We start from the raw sequence: 17,044 nt of genomic DNA, 5'->3' as shown, positions 1-17,044 counted from the left end.
GTGCAGGCAAATCCTCTGGCCCCTGTGCACGGAAGACCTGCTCCTGTCCATGGGGGAGGTGTGGGCTGGAGGGATGAAAGCCAGACCAGCTGAAGCCTTCTTACATTTTCTCCCCACATTTTCCATCCAGCTTGCCAGCTCCCAATTCCAAGCTAAGTATGGTATTCTGCCCACTGGCGCTGCTGCCCGGCCTTACCCAGGCTTGGCTGCCTGCTGCCCCCTCCCTGCCCCCTCTCACGAACTTGCTCAAGGTTTAACTTCTAAAAAGAAGACGTTTCTTCACATGTCCTAGCATACCCACGCTGCCTGGACCAAGCAACCTGTTCTAGAACAAATGTGAAAGCTGTAGCCCACAGGGATATTGTGAGAAAATAATGGGTGAGGCCACAGACGTGGGCTAAGTCTTTCCTGGAAGCTGGGGAGCGAGTTTGAATTTGGGCCTGAGAACAGATTCTAAGGTATGAATGGAGATTTTCTCTGAATCTTTGACAGTTCTGCAGAATTGCAGAATTTGAGAACCCCAAGGGGTCTATTCCAAATACCTCTTCTCACTGGAAGGATTTAACAATTGCAGAATCACAGCTCAACAGTACCAGGTTTCCTGAATAGGAGAATTTGTTCCCCAATACCTAGTTGGGTGTTAAAATGCTCACAAAATAATTTTAAGTGGGAAAAGACCAGGATACAGAAAGAGTCAATGCACCATACTACTAAGAACAGCTCCCAATTATAGATCACCGTGCCTGACATACATTACTCCCTTTAATCCCCATAGCATTCATGAGGTGGTTTATATCCTCTTTTCACAGTTAATAAAACTAAGGATTGGCACAGTCGAGTAGCTTATTCAGGGTCGCATAACAAATAAGAGGCTGAGCTGGGATGGAAGTGAGGTTTATCCGACTCAAGTCTGTGCTCTTAACCACCATTGCACTTCCCAGAAAACACAAACTGAAAGGAAACACAGCAAAATGGGGTGAGGGGAGAGACTCACACCTCAGGCTTGGGGATGTCTTACTGGCCTTGCCTTTCTTGGGAAAGCAAGTGAAGATGTTGACAGAGTCCTTTGCCAAGGGCTAAGATCCGTGAAGCTCAGGATGAGCAATTCAAGGATGCTGAAGGCAATTTCACAATATCTCTAAAAATTTCAAATGCACATACCCTTTGATCCAGCACTCCCACCCTTCTGGGAGTTTATCCAACAGATGTATGCAGGCATGAGTGAAAAGACGTATGCACAAGGTTACAAACACTGCTTGTTTGTAAAAGCAAAAGCCTGGAAACCATCCAACCTCCCATCAAATGAAGATTGCTTAAATAAACTGTGGCTTATGCCTGCGATGACATCCTACGGAGCTGGGAGAACGAGAAAGCTGACTAGCTACTGCTACAGGACTATCTCCAAGATAAACCACTGAATGAAAAGAAACAAAGTGTAGAGCAGTAGTAAGTACAGGCTCCCTTTGTGTTAAAATGCAGGGAAATAAGAATACATATCATATATGCTTGTATTTTCATAAGGAAGCTTTAGAGGGATACAGACAAAACCAATCAAATTGGTTACCTGTGGTGGAGGGGGTAGGAGCAGGGTAGACGGCGGACAAGGGTGGGAGTGGGACTTTTCATTGTGCATTTTCTTATATTTTTTGATGTGATTGTATCATATGTTCAAAAAAATTCAGATTAAAAAAAGGAAAGGAGACTTTAAAAATACAGACACTGTGGAAGAAGGCTGGCTTACTGATGCCAGTATGTGCGTTTGTGTGTGTGCATGTGTGTGTGCATGCGTGTGTGCATATGTGTGCCAGTGGCTCAGAGGTGAGGGAAGTGGAGGACTGGGACTGGAGGAAACAATGGATTCCAGGAAAGCCTTGGCTGGAGGTCATCTGATGCATCCCCCTGTCTTCGTACAACCCAGCACAGAAAGTGCTACTCTTTGGTAAGTGGGAAGTCAAGGGGACAGACAAACATGGACAGGGGCATGCAGAGCACAGCAAGGTTACACTCCCCATCCCAAGCTCCCAGCCCTGGGCCCCCATCTCTTTTGCAGGCTAGTCAGGAGGTTGCTCTGTCACTCCCCTTCTACTCTAAAGCTACCTCTAGGTCAGAATGCCCCTGAATGAAACCAAGGAGCCTATGGAGAGCCTTGGCCCTTTCATGGGGAGATGAGGGTGAAAAGGAGGCAGCGTCCTCAAAGATCTGCCAGTTTGTTGTGGAAATGAGCAGGGGGCTGCAGCTGGGCTGGTGGTCAGTGGTCACGGCCAGTACTGCACACAGACCTGCTGCTCCGAATGGTCAGCACCTGGCCATATGGGATAGGGAGAGACGTGCACCTCACATCCCTGCCTGCAGTGCTCTCCATCTTGGGGCAGAGGGGCTGGGGTGGGACAGTGGGGGAGACACATGTGGGGCTCCCAGGCCCACGGTGCCTGGGCTGCTGGGCGGCAGGCCACTCACATCTCCAGGACCATGACGATGTTGGCCTTTTCCTCGAAGGCATCCACACACTGGACCAGCTTGGGGTGGTGGAGGCAGTTCATGATGCCGATCTCTTGCCGGATAGTCTCTTTCTCTTTTGCCGAATATGCCTTGAAGAATTTCCCTGCCCAGATTTTTCCAGTTTTCTTTTCTACAAGTCGAAAGACCTGTCCAAATTTCCCACTGCAAATGAGAGGGGGGAGGAGAGAAAAAGCACGTTTAGCTAAGCTTTCCATTATATTGAGGTTGGCAAACAGTGGCCTGTGAGTCAAATCTGGCCTGCTTCTTTTTATAAATAAAGTTTTATTGGAACACAGCCGTGCCCATTTGTATGCACAGTGTCCACGGCTGCTTTCGTGCTTCAATGGCAGAGTGGAGTAGTTGCAACATAGACCGTATGGCCCACAAAACCTAAAATATTGACTATCTGGCCCTTTACAGAAAAAGTTTTCCAGCCCCTGCTCTAGACCAATGAAGCGCTTTTCTAACACTGACAAACCTACTCTCCATCACTTGTTGACCTCAGCCTGTGCCCGGCCCACATCCCCTCCCAAACACTGTCTGCTGTTGCTGTTCTTTGAAGACTGTCATCGCCTTGGCCTGAGGCCTCAGTCTTGCTGATGGACTTCTCTGCCCTTCCCCGCAGAGGGACCCATGAAGCCAGGTTGAGAAAGTCCTTCCCAAAGACAGAGAATCTTCCAGTGGTTGCCTTCCTTCCACTCAACTCTCCAGTACTGGTCCCCTGGAGACAGCCTAGGAAGGGCCCTGCTTCCCACTGTGGGTTGACCGGGGTGTGGTGTTCCTCTGACACAATTCCCACAGACAGTACAGGCTCCTTTCAGAGCTGTTACAAGGTTGGTGTCACTCCTTTAGTTCCAGAACCCCACTGGAAATAAAAGCTGAGCCCATTCCTTTTTCTTCCGCCTCCCGTCCTCCCCCAGGGCTGGAGAGTTAGGGGGAGATGGACAGCCTTGGGTACTGCTGCTGGAGGAGAAAGCTTGGCTGCCATGAGGGCTCAGGGTTAGGGTCCACACCCCAGGAGAAGCCAGAATAAAGAATGCGGACCAAGTTCTTAAAGTGAGTGGTGATGACCAGCTGTGCGTTCCAAGGCTGTGCATTTTACTGAAGCACAAAGAGAGAACTGCTGATCAGGCTCAACCGACTTCTGTGGATCAAATGGAAGGGACCCTAAAGACAGTCTTATCTAGACCCAGTCCCCTCAGTTTAGTCATGTGTGGGTAACTGAGGCTCAGAAAACGAAGGACTTGCCCAAGGCTTTCACAGAGTTGGGCCAGCACAGAACTGCACGAACAACTCCTAAAACAGCCCGTGGTGAGCGATGCTCTCATGGAGGTGCCGACAGGGTCAGTCCCTCCTGATTCTGCAGGAATCTCAGGCTGGGGAGTTGGCAGAACCCGGGAAGAGGCAGGAAGACGAGGCACGGAATTTAACTGTGGGAATTGTGCCACCCTCACGCTGGGGCCCAGAGGGCGCTTCCCACTCCACTTACGATCCTAGTCTCTCCTCGATGTCATAGAAGTCAGACACTTTTTGTTCAGTATTGACTGTCACCGTCCGGTAATCGATCTCAGGCTCCTTCTCATCTGCAGGGTGGGGGTCGGGGTGAGTGTGAGCCATCAGATCCCTCACTCACCCCCTCCACCACCTTGAGCCAACCCGAGGACAGGTGGCCAGCACTCACCATCATCTGACACCTCCACTTCGTCCTTCGGCTCTAGGGGGAGGAGACAAGGGGGTGGGCAGAGAGGACATGGTGATTAGTACTGAAGGCCTATTAAGAACAAAACCTGCTAGGGGCCTTGTCAGGCCTCAGGCTGCCCAGGAACAAGACCACCAAGCCCAGAGCTCTGGGCATTGCCACAGGATCGGTTAGTCCATGCTGTAACAAGGCCATGCGTACACCAGCAGGCACTGGCCTCCTCACCGCCCCGAGTCCCCCACCTCCCCCTGCTCCTGCCTCCATCCCTTCCTTTCTAACCGCCTGTTCTCCTAGACATACCCTTCTCACAGCTCTTCCAGTCCCTTTGATTTTCAGAACCTACACACAACTGTGACAGTCCCTTTCTGCTCCAGCTCCAAAGTCAGCAACTTATAATTGCTTCTAGTGTCCAATCCATTTATCCACTAACTGAACACTTTTTACGGAATTCCAGCAGTGTCCCAAGTCTCTTGCCAGTTATTGTGGGTAACAAAACGAAATACACAGAAGGCATGATCTCTCCTTTCCTGGGGCTTATAATTTAATCAAAGAGGCAAAAACACATATACTTGAACTATCCATTACTAATGTTATATAATCAAGTACATGATACAGCAGTACAATCTGAACACACAATGGTGGAAGGAGATGCAAAATGGGGCAAATATAAAGTCAGAGCAATTATCCCTGGAAGAAGCAGCCCTTGAGTTGTGTCTTAAAGTATATGATGGACCACAACAAGGAGGTGAATGATGTCACACAATGAAACCAACGGGTGTTCATGAGGTAGGGCAAGGAGGGACATAAGCACTGGCTGCTCAGGGATGTGTCAGGAGTGAATGAGGGACATGAGGGGACAGGCAGGTGTCTGGCAGAACACACCCACTTCAGGACTCCAGGCTTTTCTTTGCCTTGGTGTATGTTTGTCCCTAGAGGGCCACTGTGGCTTCTTGACCTTGGCTAAGTGCCTTCTCCTTTCTGGGCCTTAGTTTCTTCATCTGTAACAGGAAGGAGTTGCATTTCTAAGTGATTTCTAGGGTCCCTGGCTGCTCTAAATGCCATGTTTTGCGCTCCTCAGCTATGATGTGGGCTGTGTTCTGGCTGACAGATGGAGCCAAGGGAGGTTCCCTGAGGAGAGAGAACAAAGACTTGAGAGAAATCAGAGGGAGGACAAGGATTTTAAAGGTGAAAGTGTGTGTGTGTGTGTGTGTGTGTGTGTGTGTGTGTGTGTGAAGAGGACGTGGGGGGAAGGGTGTGATTTCCTGATGCCCCCAGTACAGCAAGACTGAGAGGAAGGGACCAGGGTGTGGACAAACCTCCCAGGAGGAGACAGGGGTGGACGGGCAGGGGGTTGGTCAGACACTGCCCAGCACGCACGGTTGGGTGTGGGCACACTGAGCTCAGCAGTGCTGTGCAAGCTGCGCATTTGTGAGGGAGGTGGGGTCAGGGAGAGGGTGCAGCTCAGAGCTGTAGACAGGGAGCCCCTGTCAGGCTGAGGGCAGAACATTACTGCAACCTAAGCAAACCACCCGAGAAAAAGTAACATAGTTCCCAGACGAGATGAGTAGCCCTGCTGAAAGAGTTTGGAGGGAGTTGATAAGTGTGTGACCACGAGCTAGAGAGGATGTGCTTTGTGCAGAGTTCTAAAAACGCTATTCACCAAGTTTAGTTTTAAAAACCTAAACATGAGTGGATTGGGAGGAATATTTTGTCACAGAAATTAAATGGCCACAGCAAAATAAAAAAGGATGAGCCAGACGAGGACTCAGATTAGTGGTGGGGTTTCACAGAGACTGCCGGGATGGGAGCCTGCCTGATCGATTCTTCTAAATCACGTGTTTGAGAGTTAACAGTGACACTGTCAAATGCATAGATGACCAGGAGGCACCTGAGAGCAACGGACCTGGAAGGCACTAATGGGGTCATGTTTTCAGGGAGAATTTAATTATTCAGCCTTTCAGGGTGATGAGCCTAGGGTATTGGTTAAAACGCAAGTGAGGGAGACCAGTTCCTCAACCCACTGCTCTGGCCAACAGAATGCGTCATCAGGGAAATGGGCAGTGGCCACAAACAGGTCTTATTACTCTGCCCGTGGCAGAGCCTGGGGTCATCTGCTCCTGGCACTCTGGCTGTGGGCTCTTAGAAAGCTCTCATGGAGCTGGCGGAGGTACGGAGGGCCACTGAAAGGAATGGCTGCCATGTGAAGACAATCAGAAAAGTTTAGGCCTCTCCAGTGGGGAAAGAAGTGTAAAGCATACACGATTAAAAACAAATCATGGGGCCAGCCTGGTTTGTGTAGTGGTTAAGTTCTCACACTCTGCTTCGACAGCCTGTGGTTCACAGGTTTGGATCCCGGGCACAGACCTAGCACTGCTCATCAAGCCACACTGTGGCAGCATCCCACATAAAATAGAGGAAGATTGGCAACAGATGTTAGCTCAGGGACAATCTTCCTCACACACACAAAAAAAGTTGTAATTACCAAGGGTGAGATTAGGGTTATGCACTTTGATCAACTAATGAATACTGTAACTTGAGAGAACAATTTAGTGTTAGACCTCACAAAGGAGGAAGCCTGTAGGCATATGGAACTCATCTCAAGAGGTACCATGAGAACAATGAATAGGTTCAATAGATGTTTAGGTTAGTTCAACAATGATATTTCAAACAGGGTTTTAAGGGAAGCAAGAGATTCAAGTCACTTCGACAATCATTAATTGAGCACTTGTGGGTTTTAGAGACAAAATAATAATAATAATAACATTTACTGTCAGGAAGGCCCCATCATCCTGACCCATGGTGGCCCTGTCTGAGACTGAGGTCTGACCTGTTGAGGCATCCCTTATCTTTTTGTTCCCATGCCATACACCCTGGTGTGTAATGGCAACTGGAGTGTCCTGAGCGCAGGGCAAGCAGGCTTTCTTGGCCCGCTGTCTTTAGGAGGAATAGCCTGTCCTTCACTAGTGAAGAAGTACCAGCAGTGCTGTGAGCCCATGAGGGGCTCGCCAATGACCTGGCACCTGGGGCACTTTCTGGTTAGCCCTGAGGAGAGCACCCAGTGCTACAGCCGGCCTCTGCGGATCACTTTGACACCTGTAAGAAACTGCCGAGCAAACCTTGTCCCTCATACACCACCCCCGGTCCTCTCGTCCTGCCTCTCCCCTTGGCGATCAAGATGCAGAGCTTTCCCGACACAATGGCTGTGGGCACCCAGGTCCTTCTTAGGGAATTCACGCCTCTTCTTCCGGCTCAGTGCTATGCTGCCACCCTTCCTCCCTGTGAAACTCGGACCAAGGCTCCAGGCTGAGATGTTTCCCTCCCCCGCCCCCTTCTCGTCCTGCCTCCATTCCATTGGAGGAGAAACGGCCACAAGGGGAAGAACAGGAGATGGGGGAAGACCACAGTTCAGCTGCCCAAGCTCTTCAAGCATAAAGCGTTGTAGTAATGAGAGAGGTGCCCACTTGGTTACCATCCTTCCATGAGGAAGAAGCTAATTGCAGTAGGAAGGACTTCAATGAAACATTTTTAAAAATCTTCTATTTAGAAAGAGCTATGCGATCCAAGAGCTAAGTGGAAGAACTATTTGGAAGATGGTTCTGAGATATTCTGCAGACAGCTGAGTCTCAGTACCCTGGAGTGGCGTTCGGGAGATGATCAGCTGAGCCCTCGGGCCCCCGCACACAGCACATGTCCCGTGAGCCCCTTGGACAGAGCGTGATCCCTTTCCTGGGCTGAGGGCTGTTGCATGCTCAATGGGCACTAGGGGGCACCCCAGCCCAGGAGAGGGCCTCTGCTGGGCCAGCGTAGCTGTGGCCTAGGACCGGGGAGCAGCTGATCTCCCATCTTCATGCTCTGCTTCCCTGACTGCCCTCGGGGTTGCAAGGAAGCCCCAACTCTGCAAGAGGCCTCTATCACAACTGTTTGCTAACAACTCTATAGACTAGAACAAGTTAGAATTAGGAGCAAGGATGGAGCAGATTTAAGAGTGAGCTGAGTAGGGTGGGAGTAGAGTTCAAGACCTGGGTGGGATGCAAGAGAGCGAGTCCTTTCGGGGGGTGGGAGGCTCCCTTTAGTCAGGTTTAGGGGGCTGTTGGGTTAGGGATCCTAGTCTGGGGTGGCTCTGGAGCTGGATGGGGACTCCCATACTTTGTCCGCCACCATATCCCCAGTGACCCTGGCAGTGCCTGGAACACAGGAGGGGCGGAGGACACACTAGGTGAGTGAATAGAGAGTGAGGGCTGGGGTGCTAGCAGGGATGGAACTGAGAGGTCAGGATGAAGCAGAAACCAGAGCAGCTGAGGCAGAGGCAGGAGGGGCAGTGGTAGCAATGGGGAGGATGAGAACCAACATTAGCTGGGCTTAGGGGAGGGAGGGTTAATCGGCACTGCCTTTTTGACAACCACCACACCCCGCTGGCTCCAGAGAAATGACCTACCATAACCACCTATCCCATCCCTCCTCTACACATGCACACACACATGCCCAGATGTGCGCACACACCCCCCACTTCTCTGAGAGCCATTTCCCTCTTAAAGTAGAGAGGTTTGACCCACCCAGGCTTATAACTAACAAGCATCCGAGCAGTCCACAGAGGGCTTTTGCTTGGAACCCCCACCCCCGCCTCTGCTCCTCAGGCCTAATGCTTGCCAACTGTTCTGTGCCTCCTCTCCCCTTGGATAATCCAGCTGGGCCTGGGGGTGGGAACAGCTTCCAGTCTGGAAGCCCTGGGTGGCCTGGACCCCTCCCCCGGATTGCAGGCAATTTCAACATTCCCTTGGTCTGCTCCCAGCCAGGGAGGGGCCCCAGGAAGGGAGTCTGAGGACCACAGACAGGGTCAGCTGGCAGCAGGGAAGAAGGGAGAGGCCACCTGCCTGGAGCCAAGTGGTCCCAGCCCCTCCTCCCCGTAGACTGTCTGTAGCCTTGGGAGCCGCTGTCCTGGCCTCCTGGGAGCCACACCTCACAGCTCCCGTGGCCTGTGGTCCTCTGTGGGGGGTCATCAGACATTCTACAGGTTCTCCCAGTTTACACCACAAAGGACTAGAAGCTTTCCTTTCCAGTGAACAACCATCTTCTCACTGCAATGTTCTCTCTCTTCCTGTCATTTTTCCGAGAGGTGGGGAGTCCTCTTGAACAAAGGAATATCCTAAGAACATGCAGATTGGGACTTGGTTGCCTCTCCTGGCACCCCCACTCTAACCTGCCTGCTCCCCACTTGGCTCATTTCAAAGGGGGGTTGTCAAAGGGCAGCCGATGGCCGTTTTGTTACTTTGTTTCCCCCGGGAGGTGTCTGTGAGCATCCGGTGTCCATGAAAGCAGCAACAGGCCCAGGCCTAGGCTGTCCTGGGAGTGGGGATCCGTGCCCCCACGCTGCGCACCACGGCTCTCAGGGAGACCTGCTCTCCCGTGTATTTCCAGGGCTCACTGAGTACAGGCCCCCAAAACAGGGCTGCACAGGCAAAATTGTAAATTTGGTGGTTTTCCATTGGTATCCTTCTAACTTTCTTTCTGGAGCCCTCATTTAATTTGAAAGCAAAGTTTTAATAGCTATTTTATACCTAATTTTTATAACTAAAGAGGGATATCAGATCAAAATTAGTTTCTATACTCGCGATGCTGCTGGTGTAGGGTGATTTTAGGACTTGTGCTCTATCCAGCCCCTTGGTCCTTGAGTCTCCCACAATCTTCTCTCTCTCTTACCTTTAAGCTCTCCTCTCTCCAGGAGCTCTTTCCCTTGGTGTCCCTCCACCTTCCTCTCTGCCCCCAACCTTTCCTCCATCTTAAATTCACAGCATCCTTTTTCTTCTCTTCACACGAAACTTCTTGAAATAATATTCCATATTTGTGGCCTCTCCTTCTTCCATTTATTCCTTAACCCCACGGCAACCATGTTTCCACCCTGCGGAAACTCTAGGGAATCTGCTCTTAAAGATCATTATGTATCAAACGGCTAAATCCAAATATCTTTCTGAGTCCTCATCTCTTTCATCTTTATTCAGCATTGGATGCTGTTCACTGAGCCCTCTTGCAACGTCCTCCTTCCTGTGTTTCTATAGCACAGTCCCAGCCTCCTCTAGGTCCTCTCCCGTCCCAGTCCTTTCTTTTGGTTTTGCAGGCTCCTTCATTTCCTCAACAGTGTTGACATTCTCTACTGCCCTCTCAGTGACCTCATTGATGCCCATGGCTTCAATGACCAATTAAATAGTGAAGACCCCCACATTCGTAGCTCTGGCTTAAACCTTTCTTCTGAGCTCTAGACTCAACTGTTCCACAGTTTGAAGACACCTCCCCTTGGATATACTGCAGACACCTCCATTCAACAGGACCGAGACCAGAACTCCAGTCTTGTCCCTGGCTCCCGTTACCTAACTACCAAGTCACTTAACGGAGTCAGGAAGCTGGGAGGCAGCCTGACCTCCTCCCACAGTCGAACCAAAGGAGCACAGGCTTTGGGTCACACAGCTCTAAGTTCAAGCTTCACCTCATCATTTACAAGCTCTGCGACCTTGGGCAAGAAGCTCCACCCTCTAAAACACATTTCCCCTATCTATTAAAAAACGGGTAACACCATCATCTACTTCATTGAGTTATTAGGATGAAATGAACTGATGCACCTAAAGTGCTTAACATATTGTTAACATACAGCAAAAGTTTAGAATATATTAGCCACCACGAAGCATAATAATAAACCTCTAAATGGCTCTTGAATTTGTGTTCTGTTACCCAAGCCAGGAACTGGGAGTCATCATAAACTCTTCTAATTTTGACTTTCACCTCTCTACCCCAAAAGTCATCAAGTGTGGTCAATTCCATCTCCTGAGGCTTTAGTTCATGCCCTTACCATCCCTCCCCTGGACTACACCACAGATGCCCACCTGCTGTCTCACTGACTCCAATCCCTTCCCTTCCTCCACTCCAGGGCCTCCAACATTCATATGCATTCCTACCATGGTGGGTGGGAGGGCGGATGATGTTAAAATGAAGAAGGAACCGGGGAATGAGGGGCTGAGTCTGCCTTCCAACAAGCTCCCAGATCCCAAGGCTGCTGGTCCAGACCACATTTTGAGTAGTAAAGCTCTTCTCCCCTAATTCTCTTTCATTAAAAACCCGGATCTAATTCTATCCTATCCCCTGCCTGAAAATCTTTGACAAACTTCACAACTTTGCCTAAACTGCCCTTTCAGAGTTGCCTCCTCCTGTTCTGTCTCACACAGCATATGCCCTGGCCACATACAAGCTTCCCCAAAGGCCACCCATTTCCATCACCTTGTACCTTCGCTCATGCTGTTTCCTCTGCCAGGAACGCCTCTCCTTATCTTCCCTGCCTCTTGGAATCCTATTCCTTCTTCCAAGACTCAGAGTAAGTGTTACCTCCTCTAGGAGCCTTCCCCAACCGTCATGGCAAAATTACTCATGGCTCCTGCTGTGTCTCCTTCGCAATTTGTTCATACTGCTATAATAGCATGTAGCCCACCTCATTATAGTTAGCTGTGTACACAGTTGTCTCCTAGTTAGATTTTAACCTCCTTGTCTTATCTGTCTTTTTGTCCCAAGAACCTGACATCTAGTAGACACTCAAATATGAGTGCAAGAGAAGGAGGAAGGAGGGTGGGGAGGAGAGCTTCAGGTCTAGTGAACTCTCGCCTTCCAGGACTCTGCTCCTGATTAACACACCATCACCCTCTGGTGGCAGTGTACCAAAATTGCTGGTTCAAGTTTTTTGAAAGGTTGTCTGTGCTTCTTTTAAAGCATGGATCAGCATCACGCCTTGGAAATCAAGATCCAAAAGACTCTACCAGTCATCACTGATGTCTTCTCAGTTCCTCTGTAGCCCTCTCAGCACAGGTTTCTACACACACAAGGTAAGTCATGCACATTCATTTCAAGCCAGAGATGAAGGGAAGCCAGCCTACCCTCAGGTTTCTCTCCCACTGCTGTGAGTTCAGACTCCTGGCTCGGCTCACTGGTCCCGTACACGTTGACTGCGCGCACACGGAATTTATACTCTCGGTCAGGGAGCAGGTCCTGGACGTTAAAAGAGGTGCTGCGGCATGTGGCTAGTTCCTTCCATGTCTTGTCCACCGAGTCCCAGATCTCGACACTGTAGGACTGGACGGCACTGCCCCCATCATACGAGGAGCCGTACCAGGACAGGGTCAGCGAGGAGCTCCGGATATCAGAGGCGCAAGGTGTGCCGGCTGGGGGGTCTGGCTTGTCTGGGGATAGAGAAGCACAAAACACCCAACTCTTCAGAATAGCAGGGAAAGAAAGTTTGTGAGTTAGCTCTGTTGTGGGGGAGAAACCTAAAGAACCCAAGCTGACAGCTGACATCCTTCAACCTGGCTCTTTCCTGCATCTACAGCCACATCTATGCACAAACCCACCTATATGGCAAGCCCCACAAATACCTATTTACTTGAAAAAAACCCTCTTTTTTGGCTTGTTATACAGTCTACAAGTCATGATTTCCTGTACTCTGCCCAAATCATAAACATAGTCCTTGAGTAAACAAATCTAGGAAGCTGCCCAGAAGGCGTGGACTGCTTCTCATCAAAAATATGTCTTGAGAGAGAGTTCAATGTGTGTATGTGTGTCTCCTTCAGGCCCTAGGCTGTGACCTGTGATACAACTCAGGGCCAGTCTCCACTTTGTCTGGGATTCGGGAAATGCCTGTCCCACTGAGAGGCAGAATACAGCACAGTGAACTCTGAAGTCAGACAGATCTGGGTTTGAACACAGCTCTGTCCCCATTCACCAACTGTTAACCTCTCTGTGCCTCAGTTTCCTCCCCTGTAGAATGTGGATAATAATGGCACTTGGATCACAGGGCTGTTGGGAGAAGTTCTTAGAACAGTGGCTGGTTTGAGGAGCCACTGCTGTCATCATCATCATCGTAGGAGTCTATTTCTACCTTTATAATACATAAAAAGTTACTTCTCTCCTACTTCTTTTATCCACAGAGGACTGGCATAAAATGAGATACAGAATTTCAAAAGCAAACCACAGCAGCAAATCACAACCACCCCTGTCTAAGGGCCGGAAAACGAGCAAAGGCCACAAACAAAAAGCGGCCCTTTTGGCTGGATGCCTTCCCATTCAGACCAGTAACACTAAGAACCAGTAACGCTGCCAAGTTTCAGGCCAATCACGGTGGCCAATACCGTAACGAGTTTCTTGAGTTTTGCTCATTTTATCAGTTCCTCACCTGAACAAAATTCTCCTATTTTTCAGATTTAGTTTCTGCAGGTGGTTGGTGTAGTTACAGACATCACCCCCCTAAGGCAGTCTGAAATGCAGAGCTCCCCAAACTAGCAATTAAAACCATGCTTTTATGCTATGTGCGTTTCTCAGCTCTGTGAACTCCAGCTAATTCCTTAACTTCTAAGACTAGTTTGTCTTTTTCATTTGGAAGATGGTGCCAATATGTATCTACATTTGAGGGGTTTTGCAAGCATCAAGAAAACAAACCCAGGTAAAGTACTTGGCTCCTACTCTCGCACCCCTCAGTAAGGCAGGAAGGCCAAAGAGAATTCCTACAAATGACCCTGTGCAAATGGGGAAGAAAAAAGCATTCGGCTGTGTGTGTGTATACACACATATGTGTACATATCCACATCCATATTCATTCTCACCCCCTCCCCCAAGCCCCACTCCTTCTACATTCCAGCCAAGAATGCGCTGCCCGGAAGCCGTCCATCGCCTGCAACCCAAGCCGGGACCTCACCCCGGAACATTTTGGGATTGCAACAGAGCCACTTCCCACCGTCGCAGTCACTCTGGAGGCCTCCTGTGATGGAACCACTTTCACTGGTTGTTTAATATGTTCTCTTAGAAAAACTATTTGTTCTGAAAGATATATTGTTCTTTTTAGAAATATTTCTGGTGTTGGCCAAGATGTTTATTACTCTAACCTCTCTTAGAGGCAAGTGGTTCAAGTCCTCTCAAGACCCAGCTAAAGAAGTAAAAAAGCCTAAAGAGGGATGAAAGGCAGACTCACTGCTTCCCGCAAAGAAAACCGCCTGGAAAACGTCCTGTAAGTTTATACAGTGAACGCAGATTCACTCCACTGACTGAGTTTCTTCCCTTCTGCTCCGGTCAAGAAAGGAAAACTCTGAGAAATGGGTGTTGCAGAAGAGGTAGTGTTTGTACCCCACCTGTTCCGGATGTCTCCTGGCTGAAAGAGAGAGAAGTGTCCTATGACATATGGAACCCCCTACGTTACAAGAGAAGATGCAAAATTTGGGGCAGGGGGCTTTAATTCCAAATGAAACTTCAATGCTTTCAAGGAATTTGACAGCAAATTAAGGAGTTCAGAAAAGACCCAAGTCTAAAGTCATGGGAGACTGGAAGCCCCCCACCCCCACGCTGCCCCTAGGGTCAAGGGATGTGCTTGAGGCTTTCTGTTCTTTCCAACCTACAGAGCCCCACAGGGAGGCTGGACCAGCCGGGGATGAAAACCCTCAGAACAGAACAGATGTCCTCAGAACAGAGTGCCCGTGAGCCTTCCCTCTGTGCTTAGGGCACACTCGGTGTGGCTGGGGGACCTGGGCATGGCCTGGTGAAGCGAGGGGGGCTCAGTGTCTGGGCCCCGAGCTCCATGCTTCCTTGGAATTCTCCCATGGCTCCCTAGAGACTTGACTAACAGAATGGGAAATGCTGAGTCTGAGGGCAGGGTCTCTGATGGCACTGGCTCCAGGATTTTCTGTTTAGCAAACGTTCTTGGTCCTGGGAAAAGGGAGGATCTCATCTCTAATGCTTCTCACTAGAGGAACCACCTGGTGGTATCTATGCACCTGTGTGTTTGAAGATGATCTGTGGCTGTGCCTGACCCCACCAGGACCTCCCTTCCCTGGCACCTCAGCAGCCCACTGCAGCTTTTAGCAGAACAGCAGAGGCTACAAGGGCCCCCAGGGTCATCTACCTGGATAGTCCTGGGCCTCGGAGGCTAAGCACTTTGCTTACCAAGAATACCAAGCACGCCAATGGTAGAGCCAAGAAGAGACTCCAAAAAGTCTCCAGACTTCTGCTCCAGGGGCCTGTTACTTTCCAGGCTATCAGGCAGAATAAGATCAGGAACGCATCTTGCTGAATGCCAAGCCAGGCATTACGAAGGGAAATCTCCTGCCCTTAAAAATCAGGCAAGTTCCAAGCTCAGATGGTACTGGGGATTGCTGGGTATTTGGGGTTCTCTCTACTTTGTTTTTCTCCTTTAAAGATATACAAAGTGACCTGTTTTTCTGGTGCTGGAAGAGACACAGGAAGGAATTCACTTGGGTCTGCTGCTCTCTCCTCACCCGCTGAGACTGAGGCTAGAGGCGTAGGTATAGGCAGAGGCCCTCGGAGTATCACACAACCCTGAACCGGCTTTTAAAATATAATCATGATAAGCCTTTAAAATAGTTAAACATCACTCCTTAGGGAGAGCCTAATTTTTACTCTCATGATACCATATAATATCATATATTATATTTTATTATCATACTATCATCCTATTTTAAAAATAGGAGTCCTAGACTATCTGAAGAAAAAGTGGCACTTTGAAGAACATACAAGAAGTTGCTATGCTACTCAGAACATGCTGACCAATAGGAGTGTGTTAAACTGGCCTGATTTAGCTGGTCTGTAAATAAACGAAAGCTTCCAAAGTGTTTGAAAAGTGTCTGAAGTAGGCCAAACACTCCCTGTGTATCTCATTTACATTTACAGCTACTTGATCAACCCTGAGCAGATAACACACAGACGTCCCTAGACACACAGGTAAATCAGGGCTAAATCCAGGTTTGCTTTGGACTAATTCTAAATCCATGGGCTCTGAATGAATGTGGGTTTGCTGCGTCCATCAATGTGAGTCCTCATTTTATTGAGCAATTCTATTCTTAGCTCTGCGAGGGGGAGGCAGACAGAAAGCCCGTTCCCCTCCATTCCATTCCCCTCCCAGAACGGCATTTAACATGTTGCTCTTGCCAGCTGGCGGGCAGCCATGCAATGGCCCTGTCAGCACTGGCCGAGGAGAATGAGAAACGAAACCATAAAAGGCCAGAACTGCAGCTCGTGCAGGGGCGCTGGGGGAGGGGACTGCGTGGCACGGTGCGGAGCCGGCCCGAGCGGGGGCAGGGGCACTGGTCCCAGAGAAGCAGTTCAAAGGAGTTGACCCCAAAGTTCCCCTAGTAGGGGCAGAGGAGAGAGAACATGGAGGAAAACTGGAGACCGATGCTTGCTGACAGGCGGGGGCACGGGGCCAAATCAATACTTCAGCTACAGGTCTAAATGGAAAGGCAAACTGGGTCACCAGCACCAATGCCCCAACTCCCCAACGTGTTCCCACTCTTCAGGGGAAACGACTGCAATAAGCATCCGGAGTCACCAAAGAGAGAAAGACTGAGAAAAGGGTCCCTCCTGTCTTTTACAGATGAGAAACCTATTCCCTGACCCCTTGCTACACTGGCCTTCCCAGACTTAAAACTCTTGACCTAAGGAAACAAAAGAAAGGAGATCGGATCAATGAACTCCAGGTCAAAGGCTGTCATGTGCATGGCGTAGGAAGGCCCCAGAATGCAAAAAGACATGACCTACTACCTGTCTGTCTGTTTCGCCTGCCAAGTCGGGGCACAAAGAGCTGACCAGTTAGAAAGCTAGTTTGATGTTTCAGGAGACAGCTGACCAGGGCATGAAAGCAGCGATGGGGATGGAGAGGAAAACGTGAACTTGAGAATCAGTCTGGAGACAGACTCAACTCAATACCGGGATGTAGGAGATAAGAAAAAGGGAGTGGATTTAGGATTAGGAGGTCACGGTGACCTCAGAAGCGTGGTCCCAGCAGACTACCGGGGCGTGGAGGGGAGGCTGCAG

At 49.7% G+C, this 17,044-nt stretch overlaps 1 protein-coding gene across 28 annotated transcripts in view; it reads right to left on the bottom strand.

Moving 5' to 3' along the window:
* Positions 1–17,044, bottom strand: part of MYLK (myosin light chain kinase) — a 258,792-nt gene that overhangs the window by 28,661 nt on the left and 213,087 nt on the right. For all 28 annotated transcript variants that reach the window (XM_070583722.1, XM_070583726.1, XM_070583729.1 and 25 more), the window contains 4 exons: positions 12,109–12,411; positions 4,181–4,213; positions 3,989–4,082; positions 2,458–2,661 (listed from right to left, as the gene is read on the bottom strand). In XM_070583722.1, the coding sequence (XP_070439823.1) occupies positions 2,458–2,661; positions 3,989–4,082; positions 4,181–4,213; positions 12,109–12,411 (634 nt within the window). The remainder of the gene's footprint in view (positions 1–2,457; positions 2,662–3,988; positions 4,083–4,180; positions 4,214–12,108; positions 12,412–17,044) is intronic.

Source organism: Equus przewalskii, chromosome 18 (assembly GCF_037783145.1).
Source record: "Equus przewalskii isolate Varuska chromosome 18, EquPr2, whole genome shotgun sequence".
Lineage (NCBI taxonomy): Eukaryota > Metazoa > Chordata > Mammalia > Perissodactyla > Equidae > Equus > Equus przewalskii.
This window is presented reverse-complemented; position numbering and strand designations above follow the sequence as displayed.